General features: G+C 35.7%; 1 protein-coding gene and 2 long non-coding RNA genes across 3 annotated transcripts; all 3 read left to right on the forward strand.

Annotated features, from left to right (window-relative positions):
- The first annotated feature begins 10536 nt into the window (after positions 1-10536).
- LOC129956538 (uncharacterized) lies at positions 10537-11808 on the forward strand. The gene has a single exon (XM_056068462.1). It carries the CDS (start codon positions 10537-10539, stop codon positions 11806-11808), a length of 1272 nt encoding a protein of 423 aa, XP_055924437.1.
- A 6490-nt stretch (positions 11809-18298) lies between these two features.
- Positions 18299-19602, forward strand: LOC129956430 (uncharacterized). The gene is made up of 3 exons (XR_008782688.1): positions 18299-18859; positions 18973-19051; positions 19474-19602. It is a non-coding gene; the product is annotated as an uncharacterized LOC129956430 (long non-coding RNA).
- A 4209-nt stretch (positions 19603-23811) lies between these two features.
- LOC129956421 (uncharacterized) lies at positions 23812-24957 on the forward strand. Its single transcript, XR_008782687.1, has 3 exons — positions 23812-24296; positions 24409-24487; positions 24909-24957. It is a non-coding gene; the product is annotated as an uncharacterized LOC129956421 (long non-coding RNA).
- Positions 24958-25251: the final 294 nt, after the last annotated feature.

Below are 25251 nucleotides of genomic sequence, written 5' to 3' on the forward strand. Positions count from 1 at the left end.
CTTTCGAATGGATGAGATTTCTCCGACTGTTGCTTGTATAGCTTTCTGGACCAAGAAGGGAGATACAGTTTCAAAAGTCTCTTTTTGTTCGGAAACACGTTTAATAACGAAAAAATGATCAAAATGTTCATGTTGGTTAAGAGAAATATGTGCTTTACGATGCCCACTGAAGGGACCCTTTTTGGGAGGAGCCATGCGATATGGTGATTGATTCGGGCCCGACGGCACCGCCCACCACGGAGCCCAACAAGGGAAGGCAGCCACCGGCTCTGACCATTCCCAGCCTCGGCGCTTACCTTAGTGCTAGCCGGAACCTATACGCTCGGAGTTACCCCCGGGGACAGTGACCACCCTTAACGCCAAGCCCAAGGAGTAACCCCTTCGCTTGATCCCTAGCAAGCTAACCACTTAGGTGGTTAGCGACCAGCCGATTGATGCACAGGGGACTACAGTACACCACCCGTCTTTCTAGTGGGTTGCCACGCACGGCCAACACGTGGGGTTCTGGCTGTCCATGAGAAGCAAGAAGCAAACAGAGCGGCGACAGCTTCACATGGCGAGCTCCCTCGCTTGCCGTCGAGGGAAGGAAAAATTAAGCAGATAGCAGAAGGCGTAGGGGAGTGGAAACATGAAGGGAGTAAAGATCCCTGGGAACCTCGGGATTGGGACACCCGTACTCACCTATAGTAGGCGAGGCACCTGAGGGGATTATTTTATATTGCCTTTTCACTTTAAGATTACGATTCCGACTGAGATACGGAAAATTCAAGAAAAAAAATTGTAAGTAAATTATTGTTTCTTATGTATGTATATCGGTGCCAATATATTATATAATATTTATTTTATATTACCTTTTCACTTTAAGATTCTGATTCGGACTCTGATACTGAGCCAAGAAGGAAAAATTGTAAGTAAATTATTATTTATTATGTAAATCATTTTTTCTTATGCGGGATCATCATACTTATCCGATTGAGAGGAAACTGAATATTTTATACATGTCCTTTTTTTTTTATTTCAGTTAAAAAATTAAACCAAGCTGCCCAAAATAAGATATACCAAGATCTAATATCAATGATTACATTTTTTATAAGGCAGAAGTATGTATATAAAGAATTACTTATAATTATATTCATCTATAATAACTGCGCGGTGAGCGTATATTTCTCCGCATAGTGTTTTAACTCTCGAAATGTGCAATTCTGGTAAATATATTCATTCCAAATGATTCAAAACTCCTTATAATAGAATATACTCGAATGGAAAATAAGGACATGTTGAATGTATGAATTACCATTCATACACAAGACAGCTAATTTATTATTCAAATAAAAAAATAATTCTAGTCTCAAATGTCATATTAAATCACACTTTGTCATATTAAATCACACTTTATAATTTTGTTATTTTTTTTTTTTTCAGAAACGTAAAAGACTTGATTATAACAAGCAGACATATAGAGGCACTGGAGACTTTTACGTAGAAAATTTGAAAAGAATTTAAAAAGAAATAATATTTTTTACATATATAGTGTTTTTTTTATAAATAAGTACATACATTTGTTTGAAAAAATTTCAAAAAATATCATATAAATGTTATTCTAAAAAATTTTTTATTATTGTACAAAGATATAATAATTGAGAAATTATTTAATTAGAATTTTAAATGTAAAACTTTTTTTAATAAAAATTTCAAATGATATGATATAAATCTTATTCTAAAAAATTTTTTTAACTGTACAACAATTTTGAGATATGATTAAAATTCTTCAAATAAGAATATTATGAAACATCTTTTAAAAAATTGAGTCTCGATATTGAATGTATTTTTTTTTGTAAAGAAATCTAATGCAATTAAATAAAATTATCTGTGTTTGGGAAAAGGGAGAGATTCTGTGAAAAAATATAGATTCGACAATTATCCCCCTTTTATAAAAAATGGATTAACTAAATTATTACTTTTAAAAAATTGAGACTCGACATTGAATCCATTTTTTTGTGCAAAGAAATATAATGTATTCTCTGTGTTTGAGAAAAAAGTACAATTTCAAGTTATAATTTAACATCCCCGTTTTTTAATAATAAAGGGATATTTATAAAAGTGCCGTTCTGCAAATGCACTATAGACTAATAATCTTTTTAGAGTTTTAATATAATAAGTTTCGACAAATATCCCCCTTTTATAAATATATATCAAAGTAGAAAACAGTTTGTACTAAATGATATTGTAAAATGCTCTAAATAAAACTATCGGTATAGAAAAGTTTTTTCAAAAATTTTTCTAAAAGTTATTTATTTCGGTTGAAAGATTTCTAACGAGACGACTTTTTCCTGTCTAACCTTGAATGATGAAGCGAAGCGTACTTTGTGAAAATATCAGTCTACAATTTATAACTTTTTAAAGATGGAATTTCGTCTTTTGATTTGGCCGGAAAACAAATTCAGTTTATAAAATGATAAAAAGATTATTAAATATTATAAGCATGGTTTGAAAAACATTGAACCAACTTTGAATAATTTTATGCAAACCAAAGATGTAATTTTTATTTTCAAAAAAAATTTAACGTTGATTAATGGAAGTTTATTTTAATATCACCACCTTTGAGAGGTTTTTAAAATAACCATCTTTGGAAGTTTTTTTTAAAAATCAACACCTTTGAGAGTTTATTTTAATATCACCATCTGTGGAAGATTTTTTAAAATAGCCATCTTTGGAAGTTTTTTTTTAAAAAAAATCACCACCTTTGAGAATTTATTTTAATATCACCACCTTTAGAAGTTTTTTATATAACAGTGTTTGAATAACGATACAGACTAATCAATAGCAATTTTAAAGTGTATTGAATAATTTAATGCAAAAAGGAAACCGACTTTTGTTTGAAAATTCATTCAAAGATTAAATTTTTATATTCAAAAAAATTCAAGGTAAATTTTTAAATACATGCGTTTATTTTTTGTACCAAGTTAACCAGAATCGAGTTTCCTCGTTGCTAAGTTCAAATTTAGAATCTAAAGCAACAAAATTTGCAAATAAAATACTAAAACACGACATTTTTAAAACATTTTACAGACAAAATGCAAACGTAAAACAAACATTGAAAGAAAACTAGAGTAAGGTACAATAATTTTAAACCAAACATTTTAAAATTAAAATAAAACCGACGTTGGTTATAGAGCGCATTTGACATTATTATTTCTTTTAAAAAATTGAGACACGACATTGAATCCATTTTTTTTTTTTTTGTAATATGAAATCTAATGCAAATTAAATAAAATTCTCTGTGTTTGGGAAAAAATGTACAATTTCAAGTTATAATTTAACAGTAAATTCCCGTTTTTAATAATGAAATACAATTACCCCCTTTATAAAAATGGATCAACTAAATTATTTCTTTTAAAAAATTGAGACTTGACATTGAATCCATTTCTTTGTAAAAAGATATCTAACGTAATTAAATAAAATTCTCTATGTTTGGGAAAAATGTACAATTTCAAGTTATAATTTAACATTAAATCCACGTTTTTAATAATGAAATTTTGGTTTTTTAATAATTTCGACAAATATCCCCCTTTTTTTAAATTAGATTAAAGTAAAAACAGTTTGTACGAATATGAAATTGTAAACGCTCTCAAAAATATATAGGTATATAAAAGTTTTTTCAATAATCATTCGAAAAGTTTTTTATTTCGGTAAAAGATTTCTACCAGACAAGCTCCGCGAGTTGTTTTTTGACATTGACTTGTCTCGTCTTGAAGGACGAAGCGAAGCGTAAGAATGCAATTAAATGAAAGACTTTGTGAAAATATCTCTCGAAAATTTATAACTTTTTAAAGATGAAATTTCTCTCTTTGATTAGCCCGGTAAACAAATTCATGTGATAAAATATTATTCAATTTCATAAGCTTGGTTTGAAAAACATTTAACCAACTTTGAATAATTTATTGCAAAAAAGAAACCGACTTTGATTTGAAAACATTTAATCAACTTTAAATATTTTAATGCAAAAAGGAAACAATAGTCTGAAATTTCATCCAAAGATAAAATTTTTATTTTCAAAAAAATTCAACGTTGATTAAAAAAGGAATAAAAAAATGTATCCATTTCGATTCTTGGATTAAAAAAAGGTTAAACACCAAGATTGGTAAAATACATTTGAAAAAATAGAGTTTCATAAAGTGTAAAAAAAATGCACACTATGAAACTCTCTCTATATATTTTTTTATTTTTTTTTTACTTTATAAAACACTCTTTTACACCGGTGTAAATTATTTATGCATCAAAAAACGAAAATAGATGCATTAATTGAATTTTAAAGTGTATCATGTAAGAAAATTTTTGTTTTTACATATTATGGATGTCATTTTTTAAAGAATGTATTTCATGTATAACAGTTTAATTTGTATATTCCAACTAATGCATTATGAACCCCCTATCCCATTTAAACTGTAAATTTTCAATTTTCAATTCGTCTCGTTCTTTTGCAATTAAATCTCTTTCTTTTGCAAACATTTCTCGTTCTTTTGCAAACATTTCTCGTTCTTTTGCAAACATTTCTCCTTTTTGAATGACGCTTTATTTGTTTCATCGTGTTTTGTTGTCTGGGGGATAAACTTCGAGTCGAACTTCCGAAGAGGAAAGACGTGCGAACTTGAGCTCCTGTTGTCAGCGCACCGTGGATAGCGCGCAACAGATTCAAGCTCTTTTTCATTCTATATTACCGTTAATTCCCATCAGAATACAATATTTTTTACTGCAACTAGTGCGAAAGTGTGCGGGCAACACAAGTGTGTCAAGAAATTGTGTGTTTTGTGTTCATTTGTGCCATAATCGAAGGATTAACATCAGAAAATATTGGAAAACTACCCACAAATTGAGATGTCCGGCTAAGTAGGCGCCTTGCGGCTGGGGTTTGAAGCACCAGGAGTAGGGGATAATGCAGGACCCTCGTACGCAGGACTCAGCACGGTATATTGTGGTCGCACGGGCCCCAGTCGCTATTGCAATTGTTGTAAATCGAAACGTTAAAATCAAATATTTTTCTATATTTTTCCATTGCATAATCTTTTATTTTTTCCCGTGTATAAACTTTTTTAATTCCCCGGAAAAATGAGCTCGCAGAACTCACCAGAACAAGACTCACCAACGTTCCCGCTAAGGAAATCGGTCTCTGCAGCATCTCTGCTTTCTAGCTCGTCAAAATCAGAGCTATATCAAATTGACGAGAACACTTCCTCCCAGGCTCTCATCGATCAATTGAGGAAAATTATCAACCATCGTAAGGAGAGCAGATATGACCTCAAGGCGGAGAAGAGGGAACTCGCCAATAAACTACTAAATCAACTAGAAAGAACAATAAACACCCTGGAGATTTACAACCCCAAACTTCCAATAGTAACAGAGGAGAGAAGCCAGCAGACAGAACCAGCACCCACCACCACCAACCCCTGCCCTTTCCCACAAGAAAAGACGACATACGCCCAAGCAGCGGCGCCCAAAACTACAACGAAGACAGTGCTCCTATACCCCACAAAAGAGGGGGAAACCGATCTGGTTACCATCCTAAAAAAGGAGGTGGCACCATCTAACACATACAAGATCCAAAAAGTTAGAAGGCTGCAAAACCAGGGCCTGGCCATCGAGTGCAACTCGGAGGAAGACAGAGCCAGCTTCCTCACAACCCTGACCACCAAACCCTCCCTACAGGAAAAAATAAGGCCAATTCAAGTAGAGAGGAAACTTCCAAGGCTCATAACATATGGGTACCAACAGGCCACCAAAAAGGAAGAAGTTGAAGAAGGCCTTCGACTCAACTTCAACTCCCCTTACTCAACAGAAATCAAAGTCCTGTTCTCCATTAAGGGTAAAACGGGGAAAATCCACTGGGTGTTCCAAGCCCCACCACCCCTCTGCCAAGTCATCAGGCGAAGAGGGAATAAAATCCTCTTTGAGTGGGAGAATCACAGGGTGGAGCCCTTCAGAAGTGTGCGCAGGTGCACAAAATGCCAGGCATTTGATCACACGACTGCAAGGTGCGATGCCAAGTACCTATACTGTGCCTTCTGTGCAGGAAATCATCTCATCCAAAACTGCACAAGCAGAAAACCAAAATGCATCAATTGCATGGATAACAACCACCACAACAACAGGAGATCTCCAACCGACCACCCTTCCAACCACCTGGATTGCCCAATCTTTAAACAAAAGATAAAAATAGCCGAAAGAACCGCATCAAATTAATAGAAGAAAAATAATGACGCAAAATCACCCCCCCCTCAGCCTCTCGTCCTCTCAAGCTACTTCAAATAAACCTAGGCAAGGCGAAAGTAGCAACTGACATTCTTCATCCAGCAGCAACAAAAATAAAACCTGATATAATAGCCCTTCAAGAACCATACCAGAACAATGGTCAAATCAAAGGCCTTCCCAACTCCTGGCCATTGTTCTGCTCCTCCAATAGGAAAGCTGCAATAGCCCTCTCTACCCCCACCATTAAAATAGCAATAATAGGAGTAAAAACAAATTCAGTAGCCATAAAAATTCAAACCTCACCTCTTCCTACCACGATAATCTCAGCATACTCTTCCCCAGCCTCAAACCTTCAAGAAGCCCTTGAAGAGATTCAAGACCTCATCGACGCCTTGCCTAGGGAACAAATCCTGATAGCCGCAGACCTAAATGGCCACAACAACCTCTGGGGTTATGAACATAATGACCCCAGAGGAAACCAAATTCTTGATTTCGCCCTAGCAAATACCCTTTTCATAATCAACAAGCAAGACGCCCCTCCGACCTTCACTCACTGCGGAACCAAAGGATGGCCGGATCTCACCCTCTGCAGCCAAAATTTAATCCATCAAATTGCCAAATGGGAAGTCCTGGAAGAACCGTCCCTCAGTGACCATAAATACATTGAAACTACAATAGCAACAAATCATCAGATCTCCACAATAACAAGATACAAAACGAAATATGGCAACCAAAATAAAATGCTTAAATCCCTCCAACCAAATGTCACCCAAATCCAACAAGCCATCAACAATAGCACGACCCACCAGCAACTTAACGAAGCCACAACCCTCCTCCAAGAACATATAATTTCAGCCTGCAAAAATAGCTACAAACTTAAAACCCATAAGCATAACCAACAACCCAACTGGTTCACCCCTAAATTGGAAATAGAAAAAAATAGACTAAAGGCACTGAGGAGACGCGCTCAAAGATCGGCAGAAGACCGCCAAGCTAAGTTCCTGCACCTCAAGCAGGAAACTGCTAAATACATGAAAGCAGTTAGAACAGCAAGGAAGGCGGGATGGAAAGGCTTCTGCTCCCAGGCGACCAACCCATTTGGCAAGCATTATAAATCAGCATTCCGGTCCTCAATAACGCCAGCCCAACTAGTCCTACTCAAAAACAAGGATGCAGTAGGAGGTCAGCTGAAAATAGCCAGCGACATCCTGGAAGAGATCTTCCCGCATCCGACCACTACTGCAATCCCAACAGCAACACACAGTTTAACACCAGATGACTGCCCATTCTCAAAAAGCGAGGTTTTCAAAGTCATCAATGGCCTGCCTAAAGGAAAAGCTCCTGGGCTGGATGGCATTGACAACATTGTCATCCAGCAAATAAATAGAAAGTTCCCTGACCTATTCACGGGCCTTTTTAACAAAAGCCTCCACCTAAGAAAATTCCCGGACCCACTCAAAATAGGCAACATCATCCTCTTTCAAAAACCAGGTAAACCAACAGACGAATCCACCTCCTATCGCCCAATTTCTCTTTTACCAACAATAGGAAAAGTGCTAGAGAAATTAATAACCCAACGCCTCACCTACCATCTCGAAAATAGTAATCATATCAGCAACAACCAATATGGGTTCCGTGAAGGGAAATCAGTGGACATGGCCATCGAAAACCTCGCTAATAAAATCGAAGAAGGCAAGAGCAGGAAACATCGTGTTCTCTTTCTCTCAATTGATATCAAGGGTGCGTTCGACAATATCCAGCACAAGAATATCATCAATTACCTCCAGAATACCACCATTCCCACCAATATAAAACAAATATTTGAAGACCTACTCAAAAACCGAAAAGTCGTCCTCAACACAGCTGAAGGGCCAGCAGTAAGGGCACAGAGGCAGGGCTGCCCACAGGGTTCCTGTAGCGGACCTGCCCTCTGGAACCTAGTTGCAAATGACATCTTGCAACAAGACTGGCCCGAAAATACCACCATCCAAGCATTTGCGGACGACTTTGCAATAGTTACCCATGCACCAACAAAAAAAGAAATAGAAGATCAAACCCACCCCGCAATACTTAAATTCCAAAACTGGGCCAACAAAAATAACCTCCAAATAGCAACAAACAAAACAAATTTCATATTCTTCAGCAAACTAGTAAAAGGCCCGATCATTAAATGGAACGGCAATAACATCAAAAGAAAAAACGCAATAAAATATCTAGGTCTTCAAATTGATGATAAACTTAACTGGAACGCACACTTTCGATATCAAGCCACGAGAGCAGCAATCCTCCATCAAAACCTGCTCAAAATAGCAGGGAATTCCTGGGGAATTAAAAAATCCCATAGGAAAACCCTGTATCTCACTGTCATCGAGAGGATGCTTGCACACGGCGCAGTCATCTGGTGCCAAGATCCAACCGAGCGGATGAAGAGGAAACTCGCAGCCATTCAAAGGCCTTTTCTTCTTGCCATCTCAGGAGCCTATAGGACGACCTCTACAGCAGCCCTGCAAACAATTTTGGGAATTCCTCCTCTCCACCTCCAACTACAAAGAGAGGCGAAGGGCATCTCGCTCTATAGGCTCCACCACAATAACAACTGCCTCAACTTAGACCCCAACGAAGTTGACAGCAAGATTACCGGCTGGACCTCTCATCCCTCGGTGCACCTCCAGGACCGGCAAATTTCATTAGAGGACGGAGGAAGCTTCTTCGATACCAATGGAATATACACAGATGGCTCGAAGACAGAAAAAGGCGTCGGAGCAGCCTTCTGTGTATTCCAAAATGGATATCCTACGACTGCTTGGACATCCAAGCTGGCAGAATATAATACCGTCTTCCAAGCCGAAATCCTGGCACTCTACAAGGCGGTCAATTATATTCGGTCAACATCAACACCAACTACCATCTAAGTTGACAACAAAGCCAGCATCCAAGCAGCCGCCAATCCAAAATCCAAGAATTGGAAAGCCAGGGAAATCTTCAAAATCCTGGCCTCCAATACCAACATCAACATCTCTTGGATCAAGGCCCACACCGGACATGCCGGCAACGAATCGGCGGACCTTCAAGCCAAACAGGCAGCAGAATCCGAACAGGACATTCAGCCAGAGCCGTACCCAGTGTCGTATGTTAAGACCACTCTGCGCCAAGCCATGATGGTAAAATGGCAAAGGGAATGGGACCTTGGGGATACAGGAAGAAACATCCACCTCCTAATCCCCAAGGTCACTCTACAGCTCACGCCATGGAGAAGAGAAGAGAAGAGATCCTCTTCTTCACCGGCCATGGACCATTCCCCACCTATCTCAAAAGATTCAACCTTGCTGCGGATAACCTGTGTACCTGCGGTGAGGTTGGGTCTCCACTCCACTTCACCACAGAGTGTATCTTAACATCCTCTTTCCACCTGAGGAAACCAACTGAAAACCTGACACAGGAATGGCTCTCCAGGGTTGCAGACAACCCCCTCTCAAGGCTGAAAATCTCAAAACTTGTAAGGTTTCTGCACGAAGAATCCGCCCTCTTCCACCATTAGGGGAATTCTCCCACCAACTAGCCTTCCATCACCATCTTGCAGGCCAGCATGTCCGACCACTTCCATCTAGCCTAGCTTCCTCCAACGGTCCTCTCCACACAGTCTCCTCTTCCACAATGACTCTCCTGCCTCCACCGACCATCCTCCTCTCCAACAAATCTCCTCTTCCACAACGAGTCTCCCGCCTCCATCGGCCATCCTCCTCTCCAACTCACCACCTCTTCTCCACTTCAGCAACTCCATCCCCTCAGGGGCTCACCTACTATAGGTGAGTACGGGTGTCCCAATCCCGAGGTGCCCAGGGATCTTTACTCCCTTTACGTTTTATTCTGCACTACGTCTTCTGCTGTCTCCTTTTTTCTTCTTTCCCTCGAGGGTAGGCGAGGGAGCTCTCCATGAGAAGCTGTCGCCGCTCTGTTTGCTTCTTGCTTCTCATGGACAGCAAATACCCCCACATGTTTGCCGTGCGTGGCGACCCATTAGACGGGTGATGCACTGTGGTCCCCGGTGTATCAATCGGCTGGTTGCTGGCCACCTGAGTGGTTAGTTAGCTAGGGATCAAGCGAAGGGGCTACTCCTTGGGCTTGGCGTTAAGGGTGGTCACTGTCCCCGGGGGTAGCTCCCAGCGTATAGGTACCGATTAGCACTAGGGTAAGTACCGAGGTTGGAAATATCCAGAGCCGGTGGCTGCCTTCCCTTGTTGGGCTCCGTGGTGGGCGGTGCCGTCGGGCCCGAATCTTTAGCAATGTCATATGGGCAAACCTAAATCTGCTCCCTTCGGTGGGCAACAAAAGTCAGTAAACTCTTTCATCGCACATTTCGATAAATTTTTCATAATCAAACGTAAATCTACAAATGATGAAACATTTCACAATGTGTCACCATTCCTTGTTGAAAAGGCCATTTCAGGAGCTCTTGGTTCAGTCACTTCAACACGTAAACTTCGTTCTGGAGACTTGCTTGTGGAGGTCAATTCCCGCAAGCAGGCTCAGCAGATACTCAAATTGACATCTCTTTCAACAATTGCTGTCAGTGTTAGTCCTCACACAACACTAAATACCTCAAAGGGTGTTATAACATGCGGCGAATTATTTAACGATACTTTAGAAAAAATCACTCATGAATTGAAGCCCGAAGGAGTGACACATGTGCGCCGTATATCTATTCGGCGAGATGGGCAACTTCTTCCGACTAAACATTTTATCCTCACTTTTAACAGACCTAAATTGCCAGAACGCGTCAAAGTCGGCTATATGAAATTGGCTGTAAGACCATACATTCCAAATCCTCTCCGCTGTTTCCAGTGTCAACGATTTGGACACTCGAAATCTAACTGCCGCGGGACACTCACTTGCGCCCGCTGTGCAGAGAAAGGTCACGATAACCAGCAATGCTCCGCTGAAGAAAAATGCGTGAACTGCAAGGGCAATCATTCATCCTTTTCTCGATCTTGCGAACGATGGATATTGGAGAAACAAATCGTCTCTGTGAAATTTAAAGAGGATATACCATACCCTGAGGCTAGACGTAAAGTCATTGCTCAGACACCCACACCTGGATTAACCTATGCTTCAGCTGCAAAAAAACAATTTTGCATAAATTGTTCCTGTACCAATTGTGCAAAGAATTCTGGTCAGACCAAACTCCCCGAAAACCCATCCGATTCTGATACTGAGAATTCAATAACAAATGTCGAAGAATCTGGAAAAAAAGATACATCCAGACCTAAATCAAAAGCTAACAATTCTCTGAAACTGAGGCTTTCCAAACGTGGCCTTTCTGAAAAAGATATACCACCAGTCTTAAAAAAATCATCTTTGAATAGCTCTGTCGCTCTGGGACTTGCGAGTCAGGGCATTGTCCATAAGGATTTGTCATCCATTTTTGGTGGCAGGCCCAAAAGTCCCGACCTCATTGCATTGCATCCATCAGAAGAAGAGGATGAAGATGGGAAAATGAGTTGTGATTTATCATCAACTCAACCTAACGTTCCTACAACTTCTCTAGCGGCAAACTTTTCTTAATGGGTTTTATCCTGTCTTGGAACTGTCGTGGCATTCGGTCGAAATTATTTGAAATCAGAACCATTCTGAATGAATTTCATCCTGCTTGTTTCTGTCTTCAAGAAACTTTCTTGAGGCCAAATATCCCCCTAAAATTACGAGGTTACAATACTGTGCGGAAAGACGCCGATAACCAATCCCATAATTCTGGGGGTGTCTGCATTTTAACCTCCAATTCCGTTCCAAGCACACCTCTCACACTTCATACTGATTTACAGGCTGTGGCAGTTCAAGTGCATCTACGAACACTTGTTACAGTTTGTTGTATTTATTTGCCACCCAATGCTTCAGTCAGACAGCAAGATCTTGATAAGTTAGTGGATCAACTCCCTGCACCATTTATTTTACTCGGGGATTTTAATGGCCATAGTACCTTGTGGGGTTCTGTTAGTACAAATTCCCGTGGGCTACAAATCGAACGGTTTATCACAAATAATTGCCTATGCCTGCTCAATAATGAAGAAAAAACGTACTTTCACCAACCCACGCGTACTTTCCATAGTTTAGATCTTGCCATATGTTCGCCAGTGCTTTTGCCGGTTCTAAATTTTGCAGTTAAAAATGATCTGCATGATAGTGATCATTTTCCAATTGTAGTTTCCCAAGCTGATAGTGGTAGTGTTATTCAAAGTCCACCTCGATTTTTATTCCAGCGAGCGGATTGGACTGATTTCACTCAACGAGCAAAAATTACTGAAACTATGATTAACAATGCAGATATCTCGACAGCAGTACAGTGCGTCGTCGACTGCATTATGAAAGCCGCAAACAAAAGTATCCCTAAGTGTTCACCCCGTATACAGAAATTCCGCAGAGCATGGTGGAATCAATCTTGCCATGACAGTTACAAGAAACAGAAGCATCTTTGGAATAAATTTCGCAGGTATCCCACTACGGAAAACCTTGTCGCATTTAAGAGAGCTAAAGCTTATGCACGCCGAATTCGACGGATTAGTCAGAGGGAATCATGGATGAAATACGTTTCATCTATCACATATTCTACGTCTAGTAAAAAATTATGGAGAAAAGTCAAAGCAGCCAATGGAATTTACCCTGAATTTTCACTTCCTGTGTTGAAATCAGGAAATGTAATATCTTCCTCACCTCTGGAAGTTGCTAATATGCTCGGGCGAGCATTTGAAAAAGTCTCCGCTTTTGATTCTTATAGTCCTACATTTCTAGCGACTAAGAATCGAGCGGAAGAAAATTGTTTGAATTTCACGACCCGCAGATATCTTGCATATAATAGTCCTTTTAGGCTGCTTGAGTTAAAAAAAGCTTTGTCTCAGACCCATGATACTAGCCCAGGTCCTGATGGAATCACTTATAATATGCTTCGCCATCTGGATGAAGTCTCACTGTTCAATTTGTTAAAACTGTTTAACAGAATATGGATTGAACAAAAGTTTCCATCAAAATGGCATGAGGCTATAGTGATTCCAATCCTTAAACCCGGAAAAGATCCTGCCAACCCTCTGAATTATAGGCCAATCGCTCTGACTAGTTGTATGTGCAAAACTCTCGAGCGTATGGTCAATGCCCGACTAATGTTTGAATTGGAGAAACATGGATATATTTCGCCGTTACAGAGTGGCTTCAGACGAGGACGCTCAACTTTTGATAACATCGTCCTTCTGGAAACAGAAATTCGAAATGCCTTTGTTCGCAGGAACCACCTTGTGTCTATCTTTTTCGACATTGAAAAGGCCTATGACCGAACGTGGCGTTATGGTATTCTTCATAAACTTTTTAATTTGGATTTTAGAGGAAATCTTCCAATTTTTATTCGGAACTTTTTAACATCTCGAATTTTTCGTGTACGTGTCGGTAATTTTTATTCTGAACCTTTTATACAAGCGGAAGGAGTACCTCAAGGAAGTGTCCTCAGCGTCACACTATTCATCACTCATTTCAGTGAAATTATTTGTCAGCTTCCTCCATCTGTTCAAGGGACGCTTTATGTGGACGATCTGCAGATTTCAGCTCAAGGCTGTAATATGCGTTTTATTGAACGGCAGTTGCAGAATGCCGTGAACAAATTAGTTTCCTGGTGTGAAAAGAACGGGCACACTCTTTCTCCAGAAAAGAGTCGTTGTGTACATTTCTGCCGGAAGCGAAACATGCATCCAGACCCTGTAATTAATATTCGAGGAAACACCATTCCCGTTGTTGATGATGTGCGATTTTTGGGAATAATTTTTGATAGGAAGCTCACTTTCCTTCCACATGTTCTTCATATTCGGAAGAAGTGTGAAAAATCCTTGAATATCCTAAAAGTTTTGTCTAATACTTCTTGGGGTGCTGATCGCCCATCCCTTCTCCGAATTTATCAGGCCGTCATTTTATCCCGCATTGATTACGGGTGCATGGTGTATGGTTCTGCACGCCCTTCTGTTCTGCTCAGGCTTGACACGGTGCATCATTCTGCACTGAGAATTTGCTCTGGGGCTTTCCGCACATCACCCATAGAAAGCTTATATGCTATCTGCAATCAAATGCCTCTAGGTCTGCGACGTCAGAAATTAACAGCACAATATTATTTCCGAATACAATCGGTTCCGAAACATCCTGTTAGTCACTTGTCTCTCCCGAGTGGTCTTCGGAGACTATATGATGCACGGCCCTCTCACATTCTTCCGTTTAGTGAGAGAGTAAAACTTCTACTGAATGATTCGGGACTTACTGATACTACAATTCAACCTATTAATTTCTTTTATTTCCCACCTTGGGAGACTCCAAATTTCTCATTTTTGAACCCATTTACGGGATTTGACAAATCCGCAACAGCCCCTATTATCTTTCAGAAGCTTTTTAAAGATCATCGCAACCAGTATTATTCGTACACAGAAGTATTTACTGATGGGTCAAAATCTAATAGTCATGTTGGTAGTGGTGTTGTTTTACCTACTCAGACATACAGCCATAATTTACCCACATCATTCTCTGTTTTGACTGCTGAATTGGTTGCAATAATATACGCCCTTGAAGTGATTTCAACTTCTTGTACACGCACCTTTTGCATCTACACTGACAGCAAGAGTGCTTTGGAATCTCTTTCCAATTTTAATTATTTAATGCATCCGGTTGCTTTGGAAATCCTGGTTTTTCTTCAATCCCTTGAAAACAAAGGGTTCAAAATTCTATTCTGCTGGGTTCCGAGCCATGTCGGAATACCGGGAAATGAGAGGGCTGATGCTGCAGCAAAAGCGGCAAGCTCTCTTCTTCACCGAGAACTTCCACATAGCGATGCAAAGACATTTTTTGCACGCCATGTCAGCATGTTGTGGCAACGATCTTGGGATCAGCAGATTTCCAATAAGCTATATTCTATCCAACCAATGATTCGCTTATGGCCTACCATCCCTGTGCGTGGGCTTGATGTAAAATTAATTCGGCTCCGCATCGGTCATACCCGCTTCAGTCACAAACACCTTTTATTTGGTGAACCACATCCAACATGTACGACATGCCAGACAGCCTTAAGTGTACGTCATATTTTAATCGATTGTCCTGCTTTTAATCATCATCGGTTACGGTTTTTTAATGCAGTTTCTATAGACATGCGTGATCTACTGGGTGAGAAACCTCACTCTAATATTTTTAAATTTCTACAGACAATTGGTTTGTTGCATTTTATTTAAGTTTTGTACAGTTTGTAATCTTTATTTCGAGTGTCGGTAATTAATGAAATTCTACTTTTTTCTTGAATGTTTATTAAAAACTTTTTTAATGCAACGGCTTGCGATTAGAATTTTTAATCTTGTCTAGTTTTTAATCGGAACAACTTTCTTTGAAATCTTCGCAATGCTTCTTACCATTTGATTGGCGCAGCATAACCAAAATTGGTTTTTGCGCCATAAAACCTCAAACACTCACTCACTCACTCACTCAGCAACTCCATACCCATCATCCAGCTCCACTCCCAGACCGCCACCTCATCAACTCTCATCCTCAACCATAGACTCACCAGCCAACCACCAGCTCCTTCTCACCATCTGCAACCACACCTCAATTCTGCAACCAGTCTAGCGGAAAGCTCTAGAAGCAAGTACCCATGGCTACCACATCTGCCACCCAGCTACATCATCACAATCCTCACCAAACAAGTACTACAACCCCACCTCTCCAGGCTCTCAATACCCCAGCCCATCACTGCAGCCAACCGGGCCCACCAAGTTAGGTACCATCTTCCTCAAGGACGATACATCTACCTAGCAATTCATTTCATATTTTATTTTTTTTTTCTTCTTTCTTTTCCTCCGATCATCATTACAACATCCCAACACGGCCAATACTAATATAAACAAACAACACGAATCATCATAAAACGGTCCCAACTACTGTCTAGGGGACTGCATCTGTAATCTGCAATGTACCCCATCTGTGAAAACTCTGTATATAGTGTAAATAATGTTTTATATGTAATCAAGTTCTTGGACAAAAAAAATTAAGTTGTTCGGGGTGCGGCGTTCGGCGTGGGCGTTCGGCGAATGGGATCCCAGAAAGACAAGGTTAGTCTCTTCCTATCCATGTCCACCCAACTGTTTGAATAATCGTCAAGATTATAGTCGCAGGGGCATGGAGGGGTGTTATGTCTGGGGGATAACACGTACAATTCGTCTTGAATACATTGAAACGTGTTTCCTTTTTGAATTTGAGTACTATACCATTCATTCCTAGACATTTTAGTAAATTCGGGGTTAACTGTTAAATACATGGGTTTATTTTTATACCACGTTAACCAGAATCTAGTTTCCTCGTTGCATGGTTCAAATTTAGAATCTATAGGTACCACACAATTTTTAAATTTCCAATTTGTTATATAAATCGGTACAGCAAATTTCATGTTGCGGTTTTCGTCCCAATATCTAACTGCATCGCTTTCCCAATTGTAAATATATTTGTCTCCCAATTGCCGCCATAACAATTCCACTATTCCGTTTTCGAAACACATGGATAGAAATGCTATTGCGTGAGGATGCATCGTTCGATTTATACAAAAATGGGACGTTAACGCATTGAGATTCTCATCGCTTAAATTATCGGGCATTCCTTTATCACAAGAAGAATTTGGACGACTCACGTAATGAATCGTCCAAACGAGATGAGAAGCTTTTGTTATCTTTACACACGTTTTTGATTTTTCGTTTTTGTTTGGTAACGGCATGCGCACTTTGTGCTTCCAAATGTATTCAAACTCGCTTTCGGGCTCGTAAGCTATAATCATGTGGCGATGCACGCATTTTTTACCTTCACAATCTAAAAGTCCATCGCACAAACACCAAAAGGGAAGAACTAGAAACTGATCTCTAATCGGTTTCAATTCTCTCACAAACGTTTCGAATGCATTCGATTTAACCATCGCGTGAATCCATTTCAAATCGCCTTTCAAAAACCTTTGAATAATTGCGTACACGTCTTTACCTAAACCACTACGTTCGTCAAAATAGACACCTTCTTCGTAATCAAACATTTCAGGTCTCTCGAAATGATTTTCAAATAAACCCACGTAATCGCTCAATCTGTCTTTGATGCGACCGCGCATATTACCTGAAGTCGATACAAATTTCCAACACGGGCACGGATTTTTTCCAAGTGTTTGGTTACATGTTTCTTTCGCCGATTCTTTAACCTTTGGTTCACTATACAATTTCAGAAATCTTTTCAAACACTCTTGAATGTGTTGAACAATATTAGGTTTCTTCTTTTCACCGAATTTCCAATGAAAATGACCCGAACAAAACACACATTGATATTTAGAATTTAAACCGTGACGTTTATGCGCATGAGTCTTGTAATATTTCGAAACGGTCAGTGTCTCACAACATTCAGGACATTTCACCCGATTTTTAGAAAACTTATTGAAATACCTATAAAAGGACGAATTAGACTGAGTATCTTTCACCCTGGGTCATGGCATTGGTTTTTGAGTTTAAAAAAATTGCTTTTTTCAATAAATTCAGCAGCTTTTTTTATCACGTTTAAAACGTGCAATTTTATCTTTATTCTTTATAAAATTTTACAAAAATGAGATTTAATGCGTGTTACGTTTCAGCTTACGTGTGCAACGTTGAAATTTATAGTTTTTATTCACAATAAATTCAAACACACAATATTTTTTTATTCAGCTTACGTGTGCATTGTTAAAATTCTTACTTATTAACAAAGAGTATTTTTTTAAGTGTTTTTTTATTCACAATAAATTTACAATATTTTTTTTATTTCGTTTAAGTGTGAAACCTTAAAATATATATTTTTTAATGAAGAGTATTTTTTTTAAAGTGCTTTATCAATTATGTCCCGAAATCTTAGGCCCGAATATAATAAGCTTCTCTTTTTTCATTTCCAGTTATATTAAAATAATAAAGTAATCTTTCAATTGCGATTTTTTTAATATTAATATTAATATTATAGATATATATTATATATTAATATTAAAGATTAGCTGAAATTAAATTTCGTAAAACCTTTCTATACAAAATTAGAGAGAGAGAGGGGTTTGCTTCATTATTCAACGGGGGTCATTAAACCTTAAAAGCCTCCCCCCTTCTAAATTCCAAAATATTTCGATCGTTTGATGAATAACGCGAAACTAGTATTTTTAAACCATTTGAATCGAGATTACAGAGAAGTTTGCTATACGAGAATCATTAAAGATTTAAAATTATTGTACTCTAGTCTTGGTTAAAAAACGTGCTGCTTTTGGAAAACTACGAGTGATTATAGCCACGTCCTTTACTTCAAGGTTGTCTCATTACTTACAAAGAGGAAATAAGATTAACGAGTATTAAGATTGGTGAGTTAGCTGGTCACCAAAGGCGGCTAATTAATTATATTTTTTTACACTTTAATCACCAAGCATGGATTATATCATACTGTGTTATTTGAGTTTTTTGTACGAAAAAACTCGTAGTATATCGGTGCCAATATATTATATAATATTTATTTTATATTACCTTTTCACTTTAAGATTCTGATTCGGACTCTGATACTGAGCCAAGAAGGAAAAATTGTAAGTAAATTATTATTTATTATGTAAATCATTTTTTCTTATGCGGTATTATAATACTTATCCGATTGAGAGGAAACTGAATATTTTATACATGTTCTTTTTTTTTATTTCAGTTAAACAAATTAATCAAGCTGCTCAGACTAAAATATACCAGGATTTAATATCGATGATAAGATTTTTCATAAGACATAAGTATGTATATAAAGAATTATATAATTATATTCATCTATAATAACTGCACAGTGAGCATATATTTCTCCGCATAGTGTTTTAACTCTCGAAATGTGCAATTGTGGTAGATATATATTCATTCCTAATGATTCAAATATATAATACCTGTAGTTTTATTTATTAATTTTTTGTACATTTAGTTACATAACATAATGTATAAATTGATTAATTGAGAAATATGCAATCGTGGTAGATATATATTCATTCCTAATGATTCAAAACTCCTTATAATAGAATATACTTGAATGGAAAATAAGGACATGTTGAATGTATAACAAAAGACAGCTAACTTATTGTTAAAATAAAAAAAATAATTCTAGTCTCAAATGTCATATTAAATCACACTTGTAAATTAATTTATAATTTAGTTATTTTTTTTTCAGAAACATGAAGGATTTAATTATAACAAGCAAACACATAGAGGCACTGGAGATTTTTACGAAAAAGATGTTCAAAGAATATAAAAAGAAATGATAACAACAAGCAGAAATATAGAGGTACTGGAGACTTACGAAGAAGATTTTCAAAGAATAAAAATAAATGATAATAACGAGCAGACATTATATTGTGTTTTTTATAAATAAGTACATACATTTTTTGAAAAAATTTCAAAAAATATCATATAAATGTTATTCTAAAAATTTTTTTATTATTGTACAAAGATATTCAGAAATTATTTAATTAGAATTTTTAATGTAAAACTGTTTTTTCTAATAAAAATTTCAAAAGATATTATATAAATCTTATTCTAAAAAATTTTTAATTGTACAATAATTTTGAAATATGATTAAAATTCTTCAAATAAGAATAATATGAAACGTCTTTTAAAAAATTGAGTTTCGATATTGAATGTATAATTTTTGTTAAGAAATCTAATGCGATTAAATAAAATTCTCTGTGTTTGGGAAAAATGTATTATTTCAAGTTACAATTATTACCCTTTTATAAAAATAGCTAAATTATTTCTTTTAAAAAATTGAGATTCGATAATAAATCCATTTTTTTTGTAAAAAGAAATCTAAATGATAAAAAGATTATTAAATATTATAAGCATGGTTTGAAAAAACATTGAACCAAATTTGAATAATTTTATGCAACGCAAAGATGTAATTTTTATATTTTTTAAAAAAATTTAACGTTAATTAATGGAATTTATTTTAATATCACCAACTTTAAGAGGTTTTAAAATAACCATCTTTGGAAGTTTTTTTTTTTTTAATCACCATATTTGAGAGTTTATTTTAATATCACCATCTTTGGTAGTTTTTTTAAAATCAGCACCTTTGAGAGGTTATTTTAATATCACCATCTTTGGTAGTTTTTTTAAAATCACCTTCTTTGAGAGGTTATTTTAATATCACCAGCTTTGGTAGTTTTTTTTTAAATCACCATCTTTGAGAGGTTATTTTAATATCACCATCTTTGGTAGTTTTTTTAAAATCACCAAAATTTGCAAATAAAATATTAAAACACGATATTTTTAAAACATTTTACAGACAAAATGCAAACGTAAAACAAACACTTTAAAATTAAAATGAAACCAACGTTTGTTATAGAGCGCATTTGACAAAACTGGTGTAAATTATTTCTTTTAAAAAAATTGAGACACGACATTGAATCCATTTTTTTGTAATATGAAATCTTATGCAAATTAAATAAAATTCTCTGTGTTTGGGAAAAAATGTACAATTTCAAGTTATAATTTAACAGTAAATTCCCGTTTTTAATAATGAAATACAATTACCCCTTTTATAAGAATGTATCAACTAAATTATCTCTTTTAAAAAATTGAGACTCGACATTGAATCCATTTATTTGTAAAAAGATATCTAACGTATTAAATAAAATTATCTATGTTTGGGAAAAATGTACAATTTCAAGCAGCTCTCAAAAATATATAGGTCGAAAATTTATTTATTTTGGTTTAACGATTTCCACCAGACAAGCTTCCGCGTGTTTGTTTTTCGACCTTGACTTGTCTCGTATTGAAGGTAGAAGCGGAGCGAAGCGTACGAATGCAATTAAATGAAAGACTTTGTGAAAACATCTGTCGAAAATTTATAACTTTTTAGAGATGAAATTTCTCCCTTTGATTAGCCCGGTAAACAAATTCATATGATAAAATATTATTCAATTTTATAAGCTTGGTTTGAACAACATTTGACCAAATTTGAATAATTTATTTTAAAAAGGAAACAATAGTCTGAAATTTTATCTTTGGATGAAATTTTTATTTTCAAAAAAATTCAACGTTGATTAAAAAAAGAATAAAAAAATGTATCCATTTCGATTGTTGGATTAAAAAAGGTTAAACACCAAAATTGGTAAAATACATTAAAAAATAGAGAGAGTTTCATAAAGTGCAAAAAATACACTCTATGAAACTCTCTCCATATATTTTTTTTATTTACACTTTATAAAATCTCTCTCTTTCTCTATATTTTGTTATCAGCGTAAATTATTAATGCATCTATTTTCGTTTTGGGATGCATCAATAATTTACACCGGTGTAGATTATTTATGCATTTTTTAAACATTTATTGTGTCGTTAGTAACCCTTTTATGTAATCAATTTGTTTCAACACTGAATTTTCAATTTTCAACTGTAAATTTTCAGTTTTCAATTTGTCTCGTTCTTTTGTAATCAATTTGTTTTCAACGTTTAATTATGAAATTAAAGCCTCTTTTTTCGCCACCATTTTTTCATATCTATCACTCCAATAAGTGTCCATTTCTGTTTTCATCCTTTTTGAATCACGCTTTATTTCTTTCAATGCGTTTTGTTGCCTGGGGGATAACACGTACAATTCGTCTTGAATACATTGAAACGTGTTTCCTTTTTGAATTTGAGTACTATACCATTTTTTCCTAGGCATTTTAGTATATTCGGGGTTAACTTTTAAATACATGCGTTTATTTTTATACCACGTTAACCAGAATCTAGTTTCCTCGTTGCATGGTTCAAATTTAGAATCTATAGGTACCACACAATTTTTAAATTTCCAATTTGTTATACGAATCGGTACAGCAAATTTCATGTTGCGGTTTTCGTCCCAATATCTAACTGCATCGCTTTCCCAATTGTAAATATCTTTGTCTCCCAATTGCCGCCATAACAATTCCACTATTCCGTTTTCGAAACACATGGATAGAAATGCTATTGCGTGAGGATGCATCGTTCGATTTATACAAAAATGGGACGTTAACGCATTGAGATTCTCATCGCTTAAATTATCGGGCATTCCTTTATCACAAGAAGAATTTGGACGACTCACGTAATGAATCGTCCAAACGAGATGAGAAGCTTTTGTTATCTTTACACACGTTTTTGATTTTTCGTTTTTGTTTGGTAACGGCATGCGCACTTTGTGCTTCCAAATGTATTCAAACTCGCTTTCGGGCTCGTAAGCTATAATCATGTGGCGATGCACGCATTTTTTACCTTCACAATCTAAAAGTCCATCGCACAAACACCAAAAGGGAAGAACTAGAAACTGATCTCTAATCGGTTTCAATTCTCTCACAAACGTTTCGAATGCATTCGATTTAACCATCGCGTGAATCCATTTCAAATCGCCTTTCAAAAACCTTTGAATAATTGCGTACACGTCTTTACCTAAACCACTACGTTCGTCAAAATAGACACCTTCTTCGTAATTAAACATTTCAGGTCTCTCGAAATGATTTTTAAATAAACCCACGTAATCGCTCAATCTGTCTTTGATGCGACCGCGCATATTACCTGAAGTCGATACAAATTTCCAACACGGGCACGGATTTTTTCCAAGTGTTTGGTTACATGTTTCTTTCACCGATTCTTTAACCTTTGGTTCACTATACAATTTCAGAAATCTTTTCAAACACTCTTGAATGTGTTGAACAATATTAGGTTTCTTCTTTTCACCGAATTTCCAATGAAAATGACCCGAACAAAACACACATTGATATTTAGAATTTAAACCGTGACGTTTATGCGCATGAGTCTTGTAATATTTCGAAACGGTCAGTGTCTCACAACATTCAGGACATTTCACCCGATTTTTAGAAAACTTATTGAAATACCTATAAAAGGACGAATTAGACTAAGTATCTTTCACCCTGGGTCATGGCATTGGTTTTTGAGTTTAAAAAAATTGCTTTTTTCAATAAATTCAGCAGCTTTTTTTATCACGTTTAAAACGTGCAATTTTATCTTTATTCTTTATAAAATTTTACAAAAATGAGATTTAATGCGTGTAACGTTTCAGCTTACGTGTGCAACGTTGAAATTTATAGTTTTTATTCACAATAAATTCAAACACACAATATTTTTTTATTCAGCTTACGTGTGCATTGTTAAAATTCTTACTTATTAACAAAGAGTATTTTTTTAAGTGTTTTTTTATTCACAATAAATTTACAATATTTTTTTTATTTCGTTTAAGTGTGAAACCTTAAAATACATACTTTTTAATGAAGAGTATTTTTTTAAAAGTGCTTTATCAATTATGTCCCGAAATCTAAGGCCCGAATATAATAAGCTTCTCTTTTTTCATTTCTAGTTATATTAATAATAAAGTAATCTTTCAATTGCGATTTTTTTAATATTAATATTAATATTATAGATATAAATTATATATTAATATTAAAGATTAGCTGAAATTAAATTTCGTAAAACCTTTCTATACAAAATTAGAGAGAGAGAGGGGTTTGCTTCATTATTCAACGGGGGTCATTAAACCTTAAAAGCCTCCCCCCCCCCTTCTAAATTCCAAAATATTTCGATCGTTTGATGAATAACGCGAAACTAGTATTTTTAAACCGTTTGAATCGAGATTACAGAAAAGTTTGCTTTACGAGAATCAATAAAGATTTAAAATTATTGTACTCTAGTCTTGGTTAAAAAACGTGCTGCTTTTGGAAAACTACGAGTGATTATAGCCACGTCCTTTACTTCAAGGTTGTCTCATTACTTACAAAGAGGAAATAAGATTAACGAGCATTAAGATTGGTGAGTTAGCTGGTCACCAAAGGCGGCTAATTAATTATATTTTTTTACACTTTAATCACCAAGCATGGATTATATCATACTGTGTTATTTGAGTTTTTTGTACGAAAAAACTCGTAGTATATCGGTGCCAATATATTATATAATATTTATTTTATATTACCTTTTCACTTTAAGATTCTGATTCGGACTCTGATACTGAGCCAAGAAGGAAAAATTGTAAGTAAATTATTATTTATTATGTAAATCATTTTTTCTTATGCGGTATTATAATACTTATCCGATTGAGAGGAAACTGAATATTTTATACATGTTCTTTTTTTTATTTCAGTTAAACAAATTAATCAAGCTGCTCAGACTAAAATATACCAGGATTTAATATCGATGATAAGATTTTTCATAAGACATAAGTATGTATATAAAGAATTATATAATTATATTCATCTATAATAACTGTACAGTGAGCATATATTTCTCCGCATAGTGTTTTAACTCTCGAAATGTGCAATTGTGGTAGATATATATTCATTCCTAATGATTCAAATATATGATACCTGTAGTTTTATTTATTAATTTTTGGTACATTTAGTTACATAACATGATGTATAAATTGATTAATTGAGAAATATGCAATCGTGGTAGATATATATTCATTCCTAATGATTCAAAACTCCTTATAATAGAATATACTTGAATGGAAAATAAGGACATGTTGAATGTATAACAAAAGACAGCTAACTTATTGTTAAAATAAAAAAATAATTCTAGTCTCAAATGTCATATTAAATCACACTTGTAAATTAATTTATAATTTAGTTATTTTTTTTTCAGAAACATGAAGGATTTAATTATAACAAGCAAACACATAGAGGCACTGGAGATTTTTACGAAAAAGATGTTCAAAGAATATAAAAAGAAATAACAACAAGCAGAAATATAGAGGTACTGGAGACTTACGAAGAAGATTTTCAAAGAATAAAAATAAATGATAATAACGAGCAGACATTATATTGTGTTTTTTATAAATAAGTACATACATTTTTTGAAAAAATTTCAAAAAATATCATATAAATGTTATTCTAAAAATTTTTTATTATTGTACAAAGATATAATAATTCAGAAATTATTTAATTAGAATTTTAAATGTAAAACTGTTTTTTCTAATAAAAATTTC

The sequence above is a fragment of the Argiope bruennichi genome, chromosome 11, assembly GCF_947563725.1.
Source record: "Argiope bruennichi chromosome 11, qqArgBrue1.1, whole genome shotgun sequence".
Classification (NCBI taxonomy): domain Eukaryota; kingdom Metazoa; phylum Arthropoda; class Arachnida; order Araneae; family Araneidae; genus Argiope; species Argiope bruennichi.

Excerpts from the sequence above, each read along its gene's own strand:
- LOC129956538 (XM_056068462.1), top strand. The coding sequence starts at position 10,537 with ATGGGCAAACCTAAATCTGCTCCCTTCGGTGGGCAACAAAAGTCAGTA.